The 24032-nt window shown below is 34.3% G+C and overlaps 2 protein-coding genes across 2 annotated transcripts; one reads left to right on the forward strand and one right to left on the reverse strand.

Moving 5' to 3' along the window:
- Positions 1 to 434: 434 nt before the first annotated feature.
- LOC149807468 (cryptic protein-like) lies at positions 435 to 10696 on the reverse strand. The gene is made up of 5 exons (XM_089966926.1): positions 10601 to 10696; positions 10242 to 10300; positions 3055 to 3130; positions 2474 to 2622; positions 435 to 759 (listed from the first exon to the last, which is right to left on the reverse strand). Exons 1-5 carry the CDS (start codon positions 10621 to 10623, stop codon positions 557 to 559), a joined length of 510 nt encoding a protein of 169 aa, XP_089823052.1. The 5' UTR covers positions 10624 to 10696; the 3' UTR covers positions 435 to 556.
- LOC149807469 (uncharacterized) lies at positions 4701 to 24032 on the forward strand. The gene is made up of 5 exons (XM_089966915.1): positions 4701 to 4801; positions 6776 to 6798; positions 17664 to 19120; positions 19521 to 19656; positions 20222 to 24032. The coding sequence occupies exons 3-5, from the start codon at positions 18479 to 18481 to the stop codon at positions 20308 to 20310; spliced, it is 867 nt and encodes a 288-aa protein (XP_089823041.1). The 5' UTR covers positions 4701 to 4801; positions 6776 to 6798; positions 17664 to 18478; the 3' UTR covers positions 20311 to 24032.

A 24032-nucleotide genomic window follows, 5' to 3' on the forward strand; every position in this document is an offset into this window, starting at 1 on the left:
CCATCATAAGGAAATATATATATATATATATCTACCAGTAAGCCGATTCCTGATCAGCACCAATAGATCGTTATACTTATACAAATATCATCAGTTTATTAGAAAGGTTTCTAAACCTAGGAAACTTCCATTTATATCCAACATGGAAGTCACTATTTCATAAAACCTTTGTGAATATTCATCCTTTGTATTAAATAAAGCAACCTCTGTTATCCATCTGTTTTGTAACCATTGTTATCTCATGCATAACTTGTCATCAAACAGTAAATGCTTTATTACCCAGCAACAACTTTTATCCATCATTACTAAACACTCTAACGTCCCTATGATCGAGTAATAAAACATTCATTGTCCAAAATCTAAATCTCTCTTCTTTTGAACCATGAAATGTCGGTTAACTAATTGTGTACTGACAGCTGTTTTCGAACAGTAATTTTTGCAACCTTCGTCATTCGACATGTGACCTTGTCTCTTGATTGTGCTCAGTATAAGGTTACCGTCTCCTTTTTCATTTATTAGGTTTGATTCTCGCAGTTTTCACAATCAACAATTGGTTTCAAGAATCCACAAAAACTGTATAGACAGTTGAAAAAATTAAGAGTGTCCAAAAACAATGTATGTGGGTCCTTCGGGCAACATTGTGGTCCTCTTCATACATGTAATAGTATTCATAATTATAGTCTGGGAGTTCTGGGTCCACAGCTTCGCCTTCTGTATAGGTAGGGTTTTCCTTATGGCCTGTTTTCCATTGCGCTGTTTCTGAAATTTAAATTTTAAATTCTAAGTGCTACTTATAAGGGTAAAGATGAAACTAAGAATCCATTTAAAAACTGAACTCACCACTTTTACATAGATGTTTGGAATATCGAACAAGGACAACATAATCTGGCCAACAGGGGCAGCCAATCTCATGGCAGATCATGAACTTAAATGTTGACACAACCCCATGGCCGCCAAGGATATGTGACATGTATGTGCCCGCTTGAAATCGTTATGATGTTCGTACAACAATGAAAACCATGTTCACTTTTAACACTATAAAAGGAAAGGGCAGAGTAATAGGATAGAAAATAAGGAAATGTATTCTATCACTGGAGTTGAATTAATTTTGTCCTGTGACGAAGCAGATCAAAGTACTTTTTCCATTCTCAAAGAAGGCCAAGAAATGGTCAGGTGAAAGTGCTCAAATATAAACTACAAGTTTTTGTTATCAAGTAAAGATTAGCACTGACTTGAGGGTTGACATTTTATTCTCCTACACATACACCACCTACCCACAAAAACTACGTAGGTGGGTAATTCAGAAAGTTGATCAATCTGATTTAAATCAGATCTTCACTACCGTACTTTACATAGGACAGTGGAGATTTAAATCAGTTCTTCACTACTTTACATAGGACAGTGGAGATTTAAATCAGTTCTTCACTACTTTACATAGGACAGTGGAGATTTAAATCAGATCTTCACTACCCTACTTTACATAGGACAGTGGAGATTTGAATCAGATCTTCACTACCCTACTTTACATAGGACAGTGGAGATTTAAATCAGATCTTCACTACTTTACATAGGACAGTGGAGATTTAAATCAGTTCTTCACTGCTTTACATAGGACAGTGGAGATTTAAATCAGATCTTCACTACCCTACTTTACATAGGACAGTGGAGATTTAAATCAGATCTTCACTACCCTACTTTACATAGGACAGTGGAGATTTAAATCAGATCTTCACTACCCTACTTTACATAGGACAGTGGAGATTTAAATCAGATCTTCACTACCGTACTTTACATAGGACAGTGGAGATTTAAATCAGTTCTTCACTACTTTACATAGGACAGTGGAGATTTAAATCAGATCTTCACTACCCTACTTTACATAGGACAGTGGAGATTTAAATCAGATCTTCACTACCCTACTTTACATAGGACAGTGGAGATTTAAATCAGATCTTCACTACCCTACTTTACATAGGACAGTGGAGATTTAAATCAGATCTTCACTACCCTACTTTACATAGGACAGTGGAGATTTAAATCAGATCTTCACTACCCTACTTTACATAGGACAGTGGAGATTTAAATCAGATCTTCACTACCCTACTTTACATAGGACAGAGGAGATTTAAATCAGATTGGAAAGTTGATTCAACAAAAAGATAAAATGATCAACTGAAATTCGTAAGTGGTGTATGTATAGTCCAACCAGTCCGCAGTCATTTATTTCTGATGCTTGATTGTTACAAATGAATAAGTACTTGACATGTAGATTTATTACCACTAAAAAGATGTAGTGACTTAGGGTTGTCTTATATATTCAGGGAACCGACATACTTAGGCTAAATCACATACCATGGGTAGGTGACCATTAACACTCAGCCTTGATGGAACCTGGCACTGAACCCAGATCCCTATGGTGTCAAGCTATCAATACTATATCCTACTCTTGCAAGATTACGCGATAAATACTTACCACAACCAGAGTATCTGTTTGGAGAGCAGATCATGTTTCCATCATAACACTGGCATGCATTACACCCAGCCTTAATCCATGTGCCATGGGGGAGTGTGCCACACGTTCGATACAGCAACTCCTTCTCGCAGTAACGCCCATAAAATCCACTGAAATGGATAGGCCACGAGATATAATACATGTATGTATATATGTATGTGTATATATGTATGTGTATATGTGTGTGTGTATATATATATATATATATATATATATATATATATATATATATATATCAATGAAGATTAGACTGCCATACATGGGGTTTTTTTAAGCCATTAAAATTTGTTACATTTACAATTACCTGTTTTTAATACAAGACCTAATGGCTTCTTGTGATAAGTAACAGTCTATGTTAGACAGGTTTTAAATTATACCAGAAAAAGCCAGATAAATTGTTGTAAAATGTTATCATTGTTTCCAGATATTTTAAACATGGTGAAGATTTTATATATTTTTTTTTACAAATTCTGATCATAAAACTTCTTGTCTTAACTATTTTCTAATGAACAAATTTATGTTTTCAATGCATAACAGCTTACCCTGTACAGTGGCAGAAACTTCCCATGATGCACATTCCACCATTTTCACAGCAACTTGGTTCTGCATTTGCTTTGCCTGAAAAGCATTTTAAAGAAAATTTAAATTTCATTTTCATATTAAAAATGAAAATCAGATTCATTTGCTGGATAAAATCTAATTGAATAAAATCTAATTGAAATCAATAGGATAATTGGTGTTTCGTTCTAGCCATTACAAGCAAGTCGAAAATTAGACATCCAAGCAAGAGGACCTTAAAAAAAGGAAAAAGATTCGATCTAAATGCAGCACTCTTCTTGACCATATCTCAGGGGAACCGTATTACTTCAGTTCGTCGAGCGCCAGGCTCATAATACAAGGGTGTGGGGTTTAATATCCACTAAAGCCAGCCTGGGTCCGCAGTTAGATCCCATTTCTTAGCCAATATTGAGTTAATTGAGAGCGCTCTATGTCTGAATTAAACCATTGATTCAAAACTCTTATAACCATTTTGATTCTATACTTATAACCATTTATAGTTTTATTTAATTTTATTCATAAGCATTCTCCTCAAAACTTCCCCAGGGAAGAAGGACAACACCATAACAATTACTCCATCAGTCAAAATCTTTCATGCCCCACCCCAACTTCCTAATATTTCTAATCGTACATTCTTTATGAACTTTACCTTGTACCCATGGGCACTTGCAGAATTATTTTCGGGGAGGGGCATCTATTAAGTTTTACAGATGTAGGTTAAAACATTTTGAAGGTGAAATCCGGGAAATGGTGGTGGCAAGCCCCGACCCCCACCCCTTGCCCCATTGTGCAGGCGCCCATGCTTGTTCCTAGAACAACATAGTTCCTATTTCTGAGAATAATGGTGTTTCTTCCAAAGGTTTTTCTTGCAATTTTTTTTAGTTTTAGAACATTTTTTAATCAGTATAACATGGATAATGCTGATGGTCCGTTAAACCCTATACATACATAAATACACACACACACACACACACACACACACTCCTCTTCCAAAGTTCTTAAATACTGCATACAATCTCTCTATAGCTAGGAGCTTTTTACATGGGGCAAGTACTTCATCAAAAGCTCCTTGTCTTAAGTATCTCGGTTAATAGAAACACAGTGTTGTATAAAATATGTGACATGAATACAGACAAATGGATTGGCTTTTCATCTGCAATCACAGGGGAAGGGATGCATGTAATGTTTACAGACCAATTAAGTACGTTGAAGCTATAGCTTGACAAACTTCAGCTAGTTTATTTACAGTGTTCCAGCTTGGAATATTTGGCGAGGGGTGGGCAAGAGGGAAACTATTTATGAGAAAGGCACTATTTTTAAATGCGACCTTGAGGCGGACATCACCAAGATGGGTCACACCTGGAGTCGGCTCGAGGGGATGGCACAGGACAGAAGGAATCGGGTCACAATTAGTACTCCCAGTTCAGTATCCACGAATGTAGTTCTAGTCTATTTTTAGGACATTTTACCTCTCTCATTTTGGTGGTGCTCGAAGAGTTACATTTATGCATTTTTGTAGCGATTTAAAGGTAGTTGTTTATTTTTGAGAATATGAGCTCAAGGTGTGGTTTTCCATGTGTATTCGGCGACAGTGCACAGTGAGTAATATGGCTTTGGTGATGATCCGGAAGTGAAATCTCTGTTTACATACTGCTCTGTTGACAGTCCAGCCTTTCAAAATAATGCAGATCAACCATTGACAAGAACTTCACCGTGAAGGCATCTTTGAAGGTATTTTAGATAAACATATGATCTGTACAGATTGTCACACAGTGGAAATGTCAGTATTGAGAAACAAATGTAGAGAACATATAGTAAAATTAATTGTGTTCTGTGTCTTGAAGCCTTTGGCGATTTTTTGTGGGCGGCCTATACCCAGGCAGGGGTGACGGGCAAAACTGTACTGAGCTATTATCAAAATTAGAGGCAAAAGATCATTGCTAGCCCTAAAAGAAAAAATATAGGACATTTTTATATAGAACGTTTTAGGGACTTAAACATAATCAAAATCACACTTGCATGCTTATCCAAACAGACAATAAACATACAAATTACATGAATTTTGCTGAATAGACACGATTTAAAAGGTAGTTTAGTGTCCTAAAAAGAAAGAAACATGAGGACGTAGACGGACATGAGGTGTTTGTAAGCTGAGCAAAAAGACCGAGGCATTCAAAGCTTCGTGTGGGGTGGAGAGCGCCTTCATTTTGTCACGTTTAACCACCGCCATATTGAAAATAATTTTTGGGTACTGTCTTTTGGGATCATCTCAGTACAAAAATGCAGGGGGCGAAATTGAATCTCAGAATCATAGTATAAAGAGATTTACTTTTTGTGGCGTAATATTTTTGAATGTTACTTGAATACGTGTCCGTAGACTTGATGCAGGTTCCATGGGAAAGCAAATATTAGATTTCAAACCAAACACCACCCCCACCCCCGTGACGACCATGGTTTCCTTCCTGCTACACGATGTATACTTTGGTACTACAGATATCTTATTTTTTTCTATTTGATCATTTTGTTTCTGCACGTTTCTTTATTGAGACTCTTTGGATATACGTATTCCTAAACCCGAGTTGGCAATAAATTTGGGTACAATGATTTTCCACGAAACAAACCATTATCCTAAATTAGTTTTCATTTATCAGTCTTGCTGATAAATGGTTTCGTTCACTTAATGCTAATGATTGAACGCCACTTCCAAACATTAGAAAATATTATCGTTACAATAATGTTGTTGGAGCAATTTATATTTTGAGAGGCCAACCCAACAGGATAAGCTCCCGCTTGCTATAATAAAACAGGTGTAGTTCTAAGTGCTCTAAAAAATAAATGAATACAATAAGTAAAAAAGCATTAAAACACCGCAGTAACTTCGGTTTTTGTGAAGTGGTATTAGTCCATATGCGTTTTAGATTAACAGAGCACCAACTCGCTTATGAACAAAGTTGGGTTCATACAGGTAGGTGCAGGTGTACATACGGATTAGAGGAGTATTAAGGGATATGTTTATTTGATTTCTTGGTTTACATTTAGGTGCAGATAAAATCGTAATGCGGGACGTCGTTTGTGGCCTACAGAGAACATTCTGATAATTACTTTGTGTTAGCCCTTTCGTTTCTTAATTGCATATTTTTCAATTGATACGGTTCTTGCATTAATGTAAGTAATGTGACATACATTAAAGAAACTTTTACATGTACATACCCTACTAATTATATTTTTTCATTAAGTTTCTGATTTGTTTTAATCGTACTGTTCTCGTACTTAATTGGTATGAAGGTGTTACTGCTGCTTACGACCACCATCACCACCTCTACCACCACAACCGCTACTACAATAGATAATTCCTAATTAATATTGCATTTATTTTGGCACAGAGAGGAATAAAGGTGGGATCACATCTCTTGAGAGTTTAATTTATAGCATTGTTTTTCATAATACCAGACATTTTGGTATTTTTATGATCGTATCAGTACTTGCCAATTTCAAACTTCATCCCGTACCTCTACCCCAATAAAATTGTCAAGACAGCACACGCTGAAGGTTGGTATACGCGTGTACGTGTGCCATTGCTAGATAATGAAAGCTATCCCTTAGGATAACATTGTTAGCCACGAAAGTTTCATTGAGACGGATATTTTATTGTGCTAAACCTTTATCGCAGAGTTTATGTGTATAAGCGCTATGTTATCTTTTTAGGGGATCAACTTTGGTCACTGCAGGTAAGTTGAATTCTTACAAATTTATTGAGGATTAAGACGAATTTGGAGGATTTGCACTTTTGAATGGGAAAGTGTCAATAATAAAGTATGAAAATCATGAACATGCTGCTGTTGGTGTTGATGATAACAAGAACAATAATAACAACAGCAATAATAACAATATTGATGATGATGTAATTAGAGTGAATAGAGTAATTATACAGTTGTCGTTAAAGGATGGCTTTAATGTAAATGGCCCAATAACATTCTAAACAACCATACATACACCTTCTTTCCCTCTCAACGTCCGCTGAACACATAAACTCTTCATAGGGACCTCTCTCTCTCTCTCTCTCAGTTTATATGATAACCTTAATTATTTTAATTATAAACAATTATAATCTGAGACTTGAAGGTTCTTATCCTGCATAATTATGTATATCAGCTGGATTGTATAGTAATTACCATTTAATAAATTTGTTACTTCTCTTTTTGAAGCTCGAGTATTTGACAGCTAAGCAGTCGAGTACTTTTACACTATTATCATTGTCCTAATATCGCAATATATCGGCCGGCCGGATGAACAGACGGACAAATAGAAAAGGTGACCGCCCTATTTATAATAATCATTTTATTTTACAGCGCCTTATGGTACGAACAACATTTGATGTTACATTGTTAAATCAGAAACGTTTTATTATATATATATATATATATATATATATATATATATATATATATATATATATATATATACACACACACACACACACACACACACACACACACACACAGCATAAGCTTACATATATTGTGCGATCTGCTCTTTGGCAATACTCGTATTATAACCATGTTGCTTTGTAAATTCAGTAATATTTGTCAGCAAACTTAGCAAATTATTATGTTCGTTAAAGTTCTGTGCCTTAAAGTAAGTTTTGTTAAATCTGAACATTGATGACTTCAAGTATTTGTTTTTACAAGTACATTAATAGTAATACGAATTCCTAAAAGTTTTCTTCGGATTGTTTGGTTTTAAATTAATAAGATTGTTATAAGACAGGTGTTAATATTTTTCATAATACGGTCTGTGTTTTTGTAATATATAAAAAGTTCTAAAGTAATAAAGTACGTAACAGTTAAAAATCGCTGGAAAATAAACTATTATCATTACCCCTGCCATCAGTTGATTCCGCACAGTGTTGTCTGACAAGGTGTTCTAATGTAAACATACACGTATATGTCTGTCCCAGACCGCTTGTGACTTACCAATAACTTATGACTCAAGGATCAGTATCGACCTTTCATATGTTCGTCCATCATGCATAGATCACAAACACAACTGCCCCATTGTGCGAGGTGGATTCTTCAAAGTCGCTAAAAGTCATGTTTTGCCATAATCTTACAGAGTTGTGATAGACAAAGTAGTGTTTGGCAAAGGTAAAGGAATTAAAGTAGATTAAGAGAGGTGGGCTATTTGTTAGATAGATAAGATGCGGGGATACATGGGTATCACTCTTTCTCCCAGACACGCCAATTGCGCTTCGGACACTATGTACCGGGCGATGTCGCCAAGAAGGTACACAGAACTGTTGGTATCGGGTGTTGGTTGGGAGAGTTATCATTACCGCCTGCTCTCAGTGAAGTGTTAATATCACTCTTCCTTTCAAATACCGCGGTTCATACAGAAATTAATATTTCACCGGCAAATACAAAGTGAATAGAGTACAAGTGTTATCAGAAAATACCCACATATTCCCGAAACTTTATCTCAACAATTTTCAATATACCATTGTATGAGAATGAATTCACGATTCTTTCATAATATATCATCGAATTTCTCACGCACTTGCAAATACATTTTCCAGTCACTTTGAGTATGACAGGGTGAGGTGATAAAAAGGGATTAATACGATTCTAATTTAATTTATAATTCCTGATAAAATTAGCAATTTTGTTAGCCGTAATGATATCAATGAACCACTAAAATGATTACAAGTGCCGACAAATTTTCACTCGTATGGCGAACACACCTTAAACATAACATCCAGCATCAAATTCGTTTAATTTTTCACTTGCTGTTATACTAATTTGTTACCTACAGAGATCAAAACTGTGCCTTTTGATCAAAGTGCTCTTTTGGGTGCGTTATACTTCGTTTGATCGTTTAAAGAGTAAATTGGGATTAAGACAACAAAGAACAGTGACAAAAATCACAGCGGTATTGAGGTAATAGCAGCAAGTCCGTCCAAAATAGTAGCTGTACAATCAGCCGAGAATTTTCCGGTTAAAAATGCTATATGTCACCCATCTAAATGACAACCCAGCTATCACCTCTCTATTTGTTTTAAGACTGTGGCCAGAACGAACACGTAATTGCTATGCTAAAAAGTGATATTTTGCCCTACACCAGAACCAGAAATGGCAACAAACTACTGTTATGCTTGCTGAATTGAACAAACAAAATAATTTAGTTATTCTTCATTACTCCGCATACTATTTTTAAAACCACGTGCCAGTTATGTACTGTAACTAATTTTAACATCATTTGGTCATATTTACTGCATGACGAATGTGATTGTATTTGCTAATCATACATTCTATACTATAAAGTCTACTATGTTGTTTTGTTGAATAAAATAATAGTCCAGTTAAGTACTGCAAACTGCATTTTACAACATCATTTGGTCTCACTGACTGCCTGATGAATTTTCAGATTCCAACAAAACGTAATTTTGTATTGATAATCCTATAGTCTGTGTATTTAGTGTTTCTGTTATAATTCACATCCTGATTATTATTATTTGTGTGTGTGATGGGGAGAAGGCATTAATTAGCGTTGCCAGTTACCCAGGTCAAACTCTGCCAAGAGGTTGCAAAATAAATAAATAAATAAATAAATAAATAAATAAATAAATAAATAAAGTATTTGGTTGGTATAAATGTCACCCCAATTCTGTCCTAAGCTGGATGAAGACTAAACTTACACAAGGAAAATACTTTTCCATAACTATTTTACACATATATTGATACTTTCTTGCGTGGGGGTGGGGTGGACATTATTTGTTATCACGCACAACTGGCCAAATTGATTTTTTTTTAAATCCTAGATGATGAAACGATAAGGAGGTAATAATTTGTTGAAGAAGCTAAAACATTATCGTTTAGGAATCAGACATTCCCTAAATTGTGACCAAAGTCTAAGGTTTGCTAGGGTCTTATTGTTCACAATCGACTTTATCAAAGCTTTGCTTTGAACCATCTCCAAAAAGAGTGTTGCTTCCTCACTTATTATTCAACAATTTTATTTCAGTATATATGCAGATATAGTAGTATATTCATGTATATGTTAAATTAGTGACGATTTCTTAATGCAGCATCGCAACGTCCAAAGTTTGTGGAAAAATATGGACGGGATGGGGGAGGTTAGGGGCGAACTGTACATAAATGTGAAACAAAATATTTACCTTGTGCCGATAAGACTGCTTCCTTCAAGGACATAAACAAAAGCACGACGGAAAGGTGTCTGTAAAAAAGTAGATAGTTTACATTGATAAAGGGCTTACAGAGATTTTAAGACAAACAGAACACAGTATACTACTTACTATTAGACGTTTCACAAATGGATACCTACTATGACAATTGATTTTAAATATTCACTGTTACTTAACAATAGGAAATTGTCAAAGGAAATACAAAACTGGTGTCCATCTTACAATGTCATAAACCATTTGCTTGGTTAATTATTTTATATAAACATGCATGTGTGTGTATGTGTGTGTTTGAGAGAGAGAGAGAGAGAGAGAGGGAGAGAGAGAGTAGTTACCTTATTAATACTTTAGTGTTCATAGTGGTGTTCCGTTAAATATATCCCAAAATGAAAAGATCACAACTATTATTGATCTCTCTTCTGCACATGAACTGTACCCGATTAAAGCAAAATACATGTAATCGTTTACTTTATAGAGCACGTGGACTGAGACAAGAATAGTCTTCGTGACAAGTTGCAGCGATCTGATTGGTTGACGCTTGTTTATATTACCTGGTGGATCAGAGATCCGGTCATGCCATTCTACACGCTAATGAGTTAATTCGAGGTCTAATAGAGTTTGATAATTGCGGTTAATTATTATGTTAAGTAATTTGTGACTATTTCAACTATATGACACTAATTAGAAAGTGTCTCTGTAATATGACTTGAGTAGTAAACGAAACAAATATCATCAATGTCTGACTGGTATGGTTAGTAATAGTGTCTAACAGACCGACACATTACACAATGATCATAACACTCAAAACAAAATGCGTACGCTCATATTCAACAACTCAAGTAAAACACCATGTCTACCCTCTAAATAATACAATTGTAGTTTCATATGTATGTAGTTGATGTAACAAAAAATTAAATGCACCCGATTCAAAAATAGTTATTTGAAATTTATATGTTGTGCTGATTATGAGAACAATGTTTTGCCCAGGTGCTTGAAACAAAGAAAAAAGGAACATGGAGTCAAAACGCCAAAATGAAACATGATACCGAAACTCTCTCAATACAGCAAAAGCTGGCATGTCAGGAGAGTGAAATTTCTACAAATCTATTAAATTGCGTGCACTCCAAATCTGGTTTCGAGACCATCCAACTTTAGAGCTTGACGATTATATTCATTCTGTCTTTGAAAAAGTCTGTTTTGGTTCAGATGTAAATGAATTTAAATACCCCTCTCCTGGCCTGATTTTTTATTAAATTTGGTTTAGCTGAATTTTGTTGAGAGACCATCTTTAGAGAGATGCACATGCCTTTGACTTATTTATATCGATACTGACCATAGTGATATGTTTAAATCATATTTTATTCACATAATTTTCTTATCATATTTATACAGTTAAATCAATATTTATTTATACCATGTCCTTACCATAACGATACACTTAAATCTTACTTTATTAATACCGTGTCCTTACTATAATGATACACTTAAATCACAATTTATTTATACTGTTTCCTTACTAACAATATACGATTTAATAATACTTTATTTATACTGTGTCCTTTCCATAATGAAATGATTAACTCATTATGTATTCATGCCGTTTTCATTACATAATGAGGCGATTAAACCATACTCTATTCATAACGTTTCCCCATCCATAATATGATTACACCATACTTTGCTGATACCTTTTCCTTACCATAATGATACGGTAAATCATACTTTCTTCATAACATTTCCTTATCGTAATGATACGGTAAATCATACTTTCTTCATAACGTTTCCTTATCGTAACAATACGGTAAATCATACTTTCTTCATAACGTTTCCATACATTAATGATACAATTAACATATGCTTTATTCATAATGTCTCATTAACATAATGATACAATTAGAAAATACTGTATTTATAATTTTTTTTAAACCATAATAACACGAATAAATTATACTTTATTAAGAACGTTTCATTACCATAACGATAAATTTAAATCATAATTTAGTCACATACTTATTGCCATGTTTTTGTGTGCCCATAGATAAGCACTAAAAAGATATACTCATATCATGAGCAAAGCACTACAGAATACGTCTCAGTAAAATGCATAAATGGTGCACATAACTATCGGTGAAAAGATAATAAAAATACTCGTACAAACAAATGAACGCGCAGGTAAGACTTCGAGATTTGTCCTTTTACGAGAATTCTTCGTTCTTTATATTTTTTGTCATGTATGTATGTATGAATGTATGTATTGAAAAGGACAGAACATGACTATCTAGAGTGACTTTGCGGAAGGAAGACGAATACAATACAGGCCAATATGACTTTCACAGCTACTTGTGATTTTCACAGTATTATTTCAGAACTCAAGTTTAAAGGTAGGAATGACAATAACGTGCTACGTATACCTAGGGTAAATTTGAAATGTGACAAAGCAAAGGTATGATTATTCTTGAACAAACTAATTTTATGTTACGAATGACTCTGAATGCAAGTGAAATTGAATTAAAATTACTAATCGGTTTCAATACATACATACATACATACATACACACACACACACACACACACACACACACACACACACACATATATATATATATATATATATATATATATATATATATATATATATATATATATATATATATATATATATATATATATATATATATATATATTGGATAGCCCTGTCAACCTTAAAATGATTTAATATTTTTTATCGCCAAAATAATTTCATTTATGGAAATACGTGCAAGATAACCTACGTTCGGTTTGAATTTGTTTCGTTTTTGTACAAAAAAAATGAACCTGTACAAATGTCACTATCAAATTGTTTTATAGATGGGTCTTGATAAATAACAGTTTATTTTCTTGTTATATACTGAAACAATTCCACACACGGAGCGAACACAAATATTTTCAGTCTCTTACAGGCATTAATGAAATGCGCCATTTGTGTGAACAAGTGTATATTTTGGAGGTCAAAATTATTTAGAATAGTCAACGTAATCTTCTAAAATTGACACATAAAGTTTAGTTATTGCTGATTCATTTATCAAATATAGGTTCGTTAATGGATTTATGTGCGCAGTGCATCATGCAAATTTACCATGCGACTTGGCACGCGCCATGAATATGCGTCGCAAAGTTTTTATAAAGAATTAGGAAAGGTGAAACCATACAATGGTCAATCCAAACTAAGTTTTTGTAAAGAATTAGGAAAGGTGGAACCATACAATGGTCAATCCAAACTAATGTGATTTTTAATTAGTCCTGTTTTTGTTCAGCAATCGTTATGGACCGGTCGTTTAATTAAAAAAAAAGTTTAAAATGGGGCAGCTCCTGTCTTTGTTATTCTTTCTATCTGCATTAGGTTTCAAAATCTACGCACGTTGGCACATCCTCTATCGACGATTATATCAAATGACATACTTGCTATTTTTGATGGCGTTCCTTGCGATATTTATAAATAATGGGCCCCACAAAATACATTAGTAAGCACGAGAGAACTTTTTAAATGCTTATCTAGATGAGAAATTCGAGGTCAAGAGACGATACATTTGTGCACGCGACATGTCGTCTGTTTATGTGAGTCTGGTACTGCAAAATAATTTGTACCGTGATATCGCGCGTTATTTCTGAACGTACCCGCAGTACGTACCATGGTATACCGCAATTATAAATAGGGACCAACAGTTTAATGTTCTTAGTCAGGGGCCTGACGTATTTTTTCTTTAATTTTCGTCTGTTAGTAAATGGAAAAATATCTTGCTCTAATCTATAGCAGAATAAGAACGTATTGTATCTGTGATATTATGTGGAGAAATACTAATTATGAAAGAAAAGAAGATATTTCAGTTCTATATTCCGTCGCTTTCTTCAAAGATTCCTAAAACAGGAAACCGAAATTGTGGTATTCACACACTTATCACAAGAATAATGTATATTGTCGCACACCTATGAGGCAATACGTTCGTGTTTGAAAAATACTCTAATGTGATTCTATACAGGCCATCCAAACTCTTACTGTGGAACTCATTTGAAGTGTCATGGCATGATTATATCCGTATTGGAAGAGTAATATAATTTTATAATTGTAAATAATTGCATTAACTAATTGGCAAGATTTACAATGACATGACACTGGGTTATGATACGCCTGTCTGCCGAAGTTGTACAAATCGAGAATAGCATACCATTGTGTTTGTAAGGGCAATAAACTACACTGTAAACACCACTGGAAATATTATCTGATTTCTTCTAGTCCTTATATCCCCATGTATGGGATAGAAAGGAACGTATTCAAATTTCTCCTTAACATGTACTCTTCATTAACTGTATATATGTACTAGTAATATTATTTTATAAAATATTTACACTAGAATTTACTCACAGACTGAGTTCGTATTTGAAGCTATAAATTACATTTGCAACATAATGATTAAATAAAGTTTGTATTCTTATCTCTTTTGTTCTGTTCTGTATTCTAATTCATATTGTTCAAAGTTAATATACGTAGCCATTTAATTCTTTTTATCTGACCATCGTTCCTGTCATATGTTCTTCTAGCTTTAAAAAAATGATAAGATGGAGAAAAAAAAACAACCTATGTTTGATACCAAATTTAAATATTTATTAGTATCGTTGTTGTTATCATGCTCGTTATCTTTTCATTCAGTCAAAATTTTTGATAACACTCACAATAACGACCACTCCGGTTGCATAGTGGTTAGAGCGTCTGCCTCGGATGCGGGATGTCGTGGGTTCGATCCCCGGCCGAGTAATACCAAAGACTTACAAAAATGGTACTAACAAATACCTCGCTTGGCGCTCAGCATTAAGAGGTTAGTGTTAGGACTGGTCGACCTGGTGTCAAGATAATGTGACAGGGTGGGACGTCATGCTACATGCAGCGGTCGTTAATGACCAGTTGGTTAATTCAAAACAGTTTCAAAAGGGGAAGCTCCTATGTTTGCTATTCTTTCTATCTGCCTTTTTGTTTCCAAACCAACGTACGTTGATGCATCCTTTATCGACGTTTATATCAAAATGACCAACTTGATTTTTTAAAATGGCTTTCCTGGCGATATTTAATGGGCATACCACATATATTAGTAAGCATGAGATAACTTCCAAAATGCTGATCCAGATGAGAAATTCGCGGGCATGATACGATTTTGTCACGGCATATCATCTTCTGTTTATCAGAGATGGGTACCATGAAATATTTTGTACCGCGATATCGTGCATTATTTCCGAACGTACCGCAATACGTTATATGGTATACCGCAACTGTATTAATGACCAACAATTTAATGCTGTAGGTCAAGGGCCTGATACTTTTTTGTTTCATTTTCGTATGTCAGTAAATGGAAAAAAGATTTTGCACTGATTAACATAGCAAAATAATAGCATATTATATCCATAATATTATTTGGAAAAGAATATTAATTAACTTTAAATAATTGTCAAGAAATTATTTAAGCTCGAAAGAGAATCATAGTCTCCTCCCCCCAAAAATTAAATGTTCAGTACCTTCAAGTAAATTAGTTTGCTATGTTTTATGTTAATTGTTGTGTAAGTTGTAATCTAAAAACTGTTGACTAAAGTGGGATGATTAAGCTTAGACTATAGCTGATCCTGAAAAAGACATCATGCTGAAATTAGACATCATGCTGACATTAGACAACATGCTGACATTAGACATCATGCCGACATCATGCTGACATTAGACAACATGATGATATTAGACATCATGATGACATTAAACACCATGCTGACATCATGCTGACATTTTTAGACAACATACTGACATTAGACATCATGCTGACATTAGATATCATGCTGAAATAATGCTGACATTACATCATGTTGACATTGACATCATGCTGACATTAGACACCATGCTGACATTAGACATCATGCTGACATCATGCTGACATTAGACATCATGCTGACATTAGAGAGCCCATTGAAAAAATGCAAAGTGTTTATAAATAAAGCCTTCAATTTTCTAGCTACAATATTGATGCAAACAACGGGGCATGCGATCTATCACACACACACACACCCACACCCACACAGAGCGAGAGTAAATATAAAACACACTCAACAAACGAGAAACTGTTTAATGGACTTGAGAAATATCGTAACGTTCAGACAGAAATCAAGCGCCGTCCTGAAAATCCTGGGATGGTTCGTAGATCTACAAAGGAATACATATACTTAACACATTCACACACGCTAGTAAATAACCTAAACATGACCTAAAGAAATGTTTCCGAAAGTTCGATTGGGGCCCGAATGTTTTGCAAAAACTATTTTGTCATGAATATTTAAAACACGCCGTTAAAAGCATTAAGGTCATAACAAGATTCCGTGTGACTTAACGAAGACTCACTTACTGACGGAAACTATTGACGATCGGTACAGGAAAAGAAGTACCGATGTACGTACCACACACACACACACACACACACACACGTAAACCTGTAATACTGCGCATCTCAACTGTTTAAAGTGTTACATTTAACTGCACTGAACCAAAAAAAAAAACTCTCCAATATGGTTTATTCTAGTATCAGTAGTGGTCACTTTGGTTATCTCATTATTATATATGATTAAATCGCAACAAGCCAATAGTTACCCGAGTCACACGAAACACGCGCAGTGGTATTGCCATAAATTTATTTTGCGTGAGTTATTGATAACTCCATGTATGATAATATATCATATTTGCTAATGGTTTATATATTGTTGTTATTGAAAGCAGTCTACTTCACTTTTAAGGAAGAGGAGTAACAACTTTGTCAACCACAAAGTGTCCTTTTATTGGTTCTGGTATTGGCTTTACAACAATGACGAATTAGGAGTTTTTGAGTTCATCGTGGTATAAATTCTTAGTTTCATGCAGCAAATAACACACAGGAAATAAATTAGCACACGTGATCTGAATAGAAGTTCAATACTGAAAGCAAAGGATGTGTACGCTTTTCGGACATTCCTTCATGTACGATATTCATGTAACATAGCCAACTCATTATTTTCCAGACTCTTGAGTGACAAATTTTCATTTCTTAAAATCTATTTTCCTGTTCATTAACAGGTTAGGCTACATACAGCGGCTATTTCCAAATGAACTGAAAGCAATCGTTACATGGTTCAAGTGATGGGGTCCATTATAGTTAAGTATAGGAAGACATCGACCCTGACAGTTACAATTGGGATGGTCGGGTCTATCTCCCACCAGATCGATATATCCATTTACCTATAATTTTAACTTCTTTCATAACGAGCCGCGTTGAAATTGCTGTAGCCCTAATGTTCTTTTAGAGATTTAAATCGTTTTGTTTTCTGGTCATCTTTCCTCTGTACGAGATTACTTTATTTTAGATTGTGATCATCCTGATGTTCAACTGGCAAGTGACTGATTCATTCGGAATGCTTCTTACTTCAGCTTGTGAAATATCGTCCACTTCAGAAGGCACGTCAGATACTGGTGGGTCAGTGTGTTCGGTGTCCCCATGCGTGAATTTAGCGAAACGTTTCAAACTTCTGCCATTTCCGACTCAACAGTTGAGTGCAGAATACAGGCGGCACCGCAGACCAAGATCCATTATAAATGCAACAGTTGTTCCAGATTTAGATCAAATCTAGTGAAAGAAATATATATATTTTTTTAAATTACGAAGATTTTTTTAACTGATTCCGTCAAAATCAATTTATTAAATTTTTATAATAAAACATAAACCCACCATTTTTATTTCTTTTTAAAAATTGCGGAGTGTATGCCTTCGGTTTAATTGTTAACATTAGTTTGCACGTGACTATTAATAGACGTTGATACAGTTTATACAGAAATAAACATAGCTCAGGTCGACGTGATCACATGGTCATGTTGTCACTAATATAAATCTTCGCAACATTTAGCAGCTAATGTAATTGCAGTTATTGTCAAATAGCAACATTTTGGTTACATTATTACACTGCATATTGTGCTATAAATTCAGCATTTGATTTTGAGTATCGTCATGGTTTGGGGGTTTCCTCGACAATTATGTCATCTGTGGTTTTCCCAACAAAGTTATAACTACACCATTATCCATGGATGGGTTCAGTGAACACAATAAAAACATACTATTACCGTGTGGAAAATAGTAAACTCGTTAAGTCTTCAGGCCACCAAGACATATTCATCTGTGCTTCTCATGGGACAAATTGTGGGTGTACCGTTTAGGGAGGAGAAGAAGCTAAAGAAGTTAACTCGCAAGTGGGGGAGATCTCACCATCCTGTAAAAAGATCAAAGAAAGAAAAGGCCCGTCCAAACTTTGACAATGCATCGGAAATCAATGGTCTGTTTGATTGCGTATTACAAAATCTCGATGATAAGCCCAGTTTAAACAACTTAAATGCAACGATGAAGATGCTCAAGGAAATTGTACTTGACATTCAAAAAATATTTGAAGAAATGAAAGAAAGTAAAACCATTTCCCAGGCGAAAACTGAAAAGGAACTAGGTGAAGCTGGACGTCAAAATCTCCTTCAGGAAACTGAAGATCAGGCTGGCTTTACAAATCATGAACATGTTGGCAATCTACGAAGAGATTGCAAAGAAGACTCCAGGGCAGTCTTGAATAAGGATGACGCCAGTGAAGATCCACCTGTTAGAGAAATTTCTCCTCCGATTGCGATCAATAAAAACAGAATCAGAAAATTTTCAGGAGAAGTCATCTTTGTGGGAGATAATAACACTTATCGGGTAACGGAAGCTGATCCAAGCGGGGATCTGGAAAAGGAAGCTGCTGACAAGCTGATTGAGAGAATGAGAAAGGAGTTATTGTTCTCGAAGGTGAATATCTTTCATAGTTTAATAGAAATTAAAATGATACGAAGCTGGATTTGAGAGAAGAAACATACTATTAAATGGGCAAAGCTTTTTGAATAGGAAAAATCTTTTAGGGTAGAAATACAATGACGACTGCGACACAGTCTTGTTAAAATAGAAAATTAATTCAACTAAAAAGGGATTCCTTCGAAACATGTAACACGTAATATTGCACATTACCTACTATTTATTACATTAGAAAATGTTAAATCTAGTAGTGTGCGTCGGTCTATTCATTGTTAAATTTTGTGTCTTATTAAAATTATTCATTAAATGTAGTCCAAGTGATATAATCTTTTTATGTATGCTGCGTTCGTTAATAATCATCACCATTCTAGTTTGCTCATCTTGTTTTGACCTCTAGATGTCAAACAGGAAACTGAAGCGCGAAAATGGGATTCTTAGAAGATGGAGTGCTAACAATGCGGACATAGGAATGGGATCGGACATAGAAATGGGATCGGACATAGGAATGGGATCTGTTTACCATGCTCAAAATGGTAAGAAGATCTTGCACATCTTAGTTATTGAATCATAAATTTCTATTTACAGAAACGCAGGTGTTAACTTAGACTGCTAAAACGAGATTTACACCAATCTTCTAAACTTTAAAATAATAGTTTAATACCATTCGATGAAAGTATTGAACAGGTATAAATACACCCCGTGAATGGCTGAATATTTCGACAGGTTCACCTTACAATGGTTGTACTGCTTTGTGCAGTTAACGTTGAACTTATAGGACCTCTTCACTCAAAACATTCATATTCCGTCTAGAATTTGTTGAGATGCTCCTAATGTTGAGACTTATTTCGTATATATATAAATAAATACGCCCGTCTTTATCATTTTTACTCAGTCGCAAAATAAATAGTGTGGATAAATGTCACGTATAAACACTCAACCGTACCGATCACATTCTCAGTGTATTGTCCAATGATGTGTGATGATTAGATGTAGTTTTATATAGCATCACCCAACAAGACATCTTTTAAAAAAAGATAAATAGTCTTCAAGAAATAAATGGATTTAACCTGTACTGATTCCAATTTTTGTACATTACAGATCGACAACGTTATTCATCACAAAGGTCCAACAGCTTGCCGCAGAGTGTAAGATCTCGTTACCAGTATACATTCTATGCACAGCGATAACTTGGCTAAAATTACAGGAAGAAGGTTGTAAAATTCATAAAAATGAACTTTACGTTTGGTTTCATGTTAAATGTAATTTCGAAACTCCTGGATTAATTTTAAACATTTGCTTGCCAATGCTAGAAAATATTCCACTCACTTAATAAATTTAATTTAAAATGAGCACTCCAGTCTTCTTTGGAAAAGGGACGACGACATATATGTTGTCCAAACTACCAATAAACAGATGAAAAAGAAAGCAACTTAAAGAAAAAGGGGAAAAAAAGAAGAATGTAACGAATATTGTCATATTTATATATCGCCAAGTTTGTATTTAACGTTTTACTCTGTAGGGTTTGAAGCGGTAAATCCCCTGTCTTTTGGATCATTAACTTTCACTAATAAGCATATGCAATTAACGAAATCACATGAGTAACTTTGTCTTTTAAAGAGAGGACAGTCGATGTCTTGGGTTTCCAATGCTTGGTTACATTTTATAGCTGAGTAAATTTTCATTGTCTGCACATAATTGGAAACACCTGTAGAAAATATTAATTGATACCCTTTTGCACGCCTGTATACCATGAATGTAGTTGTTACTTTGAAACTTTGACTTATATATACACACACATCGAAGTAGTGTGTATTTCTAAGTAGGATTGTTAATCCAGTTTCATTGCTGGGACACATTTGTATTTTTCATTGGTAACATTTATCTACACGGATAATTTGTTTATATGGTAAAGATATTTAATTCATAATTAATGAGTTTATTTAATATAGCTATAATTTAGTTTGCATGTAATTGCTACGCATGCTGTCATTGCAACAATTTGTCAGTTGCAACTATTTTTCCATGTTTTGGTTATTATATGTTATCTCTACGCGTATTTTTTTCTCTCCATTAGAATGCATTTGTTTATGTTTCAAGATGGCATACTGTTATCAATACTGAAATTATTTGTAAAATATTAGTGCATATATTAGTTGCGATTTATAAAAGAAATGCTTCCCACTAACAATATTTAAAACAAATTTTGTTGATAAGAATGCACAAACTTCTTGCGATATTTATTCCTGGATATTTTCGTAAGAAGCACGTAATTATCATGCTTTCAGGTAAATGCAGGTTGTGCTTTGATTGAAACTAATTTGTTTCGAAAATATTTCATAGTTTCGAAAGGAACAGCCATTCCAGAATATGCTATTCGAAAAATAAGTTTGTCGGCATAAAATAAAGTCGAAAACTAAATGCATGTACTTTTAACACTTCCATCGTTGCTGGCCATGAGCATATATTATTTTGAAAGCTGGAATTTAGAACTTTAAGAATGCTGGCAAATATAATAATAAATATTATGCATGTAGCTATATTAATATTGCCATGGACGAGATATATGAAGGGTACATGATTACTTACAATTTAATACAAGGTTTCTTTTAGCGTGACGGATGTCATAATTGTTTATCATAGCAACATTGGCAATATAACAGTTAAAACATTTATTTTGTTCAGAAATAATTTTAATTTCTCGACCAAATGCGTCGTTCAAAAATTTGCATTGTTCTACAATATTTCCAGGCAAGTCCATTTACAAGGAAACATCCCAAAAATGTTTGTTTTCTAAAAAGTCTAATTTTGCAAATATTTATATTTTTTTTTACAACGCTTTAACATACGTTAACTGGAAATTTGTGCGTTTCTCTGAGCAGGTACGTGCTCATAGAATTTAATTATAAGTACACGGCAATGTGCCACAATGGAATCGAATATATTTTAAGGATGTATTTAATATACGTCACAAAGTATCAGCATGCGAATTTTTGATATACACAATTGGAATGACCTTCTGGCAGCTGAACAAACTTCCATGAATTAAAAAAGCTATTTTCCAACAATCCTATATTTCAGGGGTGCACATCATTTTTCGGCCAAGGGCCATACTGCATTTTCCAAGACCATTCGAGGGCCGCAAACACTAATTTCTTTAATATAATTACTGTTCACGGGTCAGATTTCTGTGTTGTTTTTATTTTCCCTGAGGGCTGGACAGAACACGTTCGCGGGTCGGGGGGTTGTGCACCCCAGCTATATATGTTGCTTAAGGTTTTTATTCTACAGAATGTTTCCACGGAAGCAAATCCAAAGTATTTTCACGAATCTCTTCAAAACAGGTTGACGTGTTTTGATAATGTTTAAATCGAATTCGTGTGCAGCGTTGCTGTTATGTCATGCGGTCAGTTGCTTGGTTGTATGTTTAAATTGCTCTTTCGTATTTGTCTCTGTATCACGGCTTTGAATGTTTTTTAAACTGCTCGCTTAATCAAAGTGTAATTAAGACTAGTAATTATTGAAACCTTTAAAGAAATTATATTATGAATACTATTCATACATTGGTTTTTTAAAATATTTTTTATATATAAATGTTTGATCCTATGTCCCGTTATAAATAACATTTTATGTATTGGGTTGCATCAAGTTACATTGCTAAAGTTACAGATTTAATCAATCAATCAATCAATCATCATGTCAACACACTATATTTTCGACACATACACATTTAGTCAGCAGTCCGAAAATTACCATTACGGATACTGAGGCTTATACAGGCACACGTATATATCTATGATGACAGTGTCACACATTTTATTTAAGACTGACGTTTTAAAAAGTGTATTGCTTATAATGAACAACCCCAACAAACAACAGAAGCAAATGATATTGTTGTCGTTTTTCCTTGATAATGTATTGTATTAAAATGCTTAATTCTTGCATTTTGTTGTTGTTGTTGTGGTGGTGTTATGGTTGAACGAACTTTTTTAGTTCCACAGTAATAGCTTCAATGTGCACACATGGAGATATCTGTAGAAACCGGCCGAGAAATGTTTTCTTTTTAATGCATGTATTTGTTTTGCCTTGTGTGTTTACTAATGGAACATGGACTTTTGGAGGATTAGATGGGAAATATTTCAACGGAAGGAGATCAGAATTGTACACATTTCTTAGTCAGAGAATGAACCAATCTTTTCACATTTCGCTTTTGCATTGGACAAAAATCACCGTTATTAACAAGTTATCACCGTTCTGGACAACTTATCACCGTTATTAACAAGTTATCACCGTTAAAGATAATAGTTATTAATATACCTAAAAATAATGTTTGGACACCAGCCAATTTTAAAATATCTGATTTCTTCACCCATGAACGGCGAGGATAACGCCATACGTAACATTTTTAAAACGTTCGACCAGCAGGGTTTAATTCCTGTAGTTAATTGCTTATTAAATCATCGTTGTATACTTAGAGGCCATTATCATCACATGTAATAACTTATGTACCTGACGTAATTAATTAACTGCAGTTGTTCATTTTATCTGTGATACACTGCGTACAAGCAGGCAATTTAACACGCTTAGATATACAGTCTGTGATAATTTCGGTATGCTTATAAATTTCATGAATAGAGACCGAGAAGCAGCCTGAAAACAGACTTATACATTGAAAGTTATACAAGGACTTGCCGGGATTCAGAACCAAAAAGAACCGATATATAATTCGACGACAGATTGTTTGCCAATCTATATTTCTGTTCTTGTAATTCTTTTGACGAACGTTACTTATTGATTCTCCGTGAATAGATGCATGCATTGCTATTTTTTTATCTTTGCAAATCTTGTATTATGTTATTTTTTTATTGACTGTTTATGAATAGTGTTGACTGATTAAAAGGATGCACTCAAA

Source organism: Sinohyriopsis cumingii, chromosome 1 (assembly GCF_028554795.1).
Source record: "Sinohyriopsis cumingii isolate HCF-2022 chromosome 1, ASM2855479v2, whole genome shotgun sequence".
NCBI classification, from domain to species: domain Eukaryota; kingdom Metazoa; phylum Mollusca; class Bivalvia; order Unionida; family Unionidae; genus Sinohyriopsis; species Sinohyriopsis cumingii.

Bases quoted from the DNA above. Each gene is read 5' to 3' on its own strand.
- LOC149807469 (XM_089966915.1), top strand. From the start codon at position 18,479: ATGGGACAAATTGTGGGTGTACCGTTTAGGGAGGAGAAGAAGCTAAAG. The intron at 19,121-19,520 runs GTGAATATCTTT...TTTGACCTCTAG, and splicing joins AGGAGTTATTGTTCTCGAAG to ATGTCAAACAGGAAACTGAA. The intron at 19,657-20,221 runs GTAAGAAGATCT...TGTACATTACAG, and splicing joins TGTTTACCATGCTCAAAATG to ATCGACAACGTTATTCATCA.
- LOC149807468 (XM_089966926.1), bottom strand. From the start codon at position 10,623: ATGAACACTAAAGTATTAATAAG. The intron at 10,301-10,600 runs GTAACTACTCTC...ACTTTTTTACAG, and splicing joins AACACTAAAGTATTAATAAG to ACACCTTTCCGTCGTGCTTT. The intron at 760-2,473 runs GTAAGTATTTAT...TTTAAATTTCAG, and splicing joins AAACAGATACTCTGGTTGTG to AAACAGCGCAATGGAAAACA.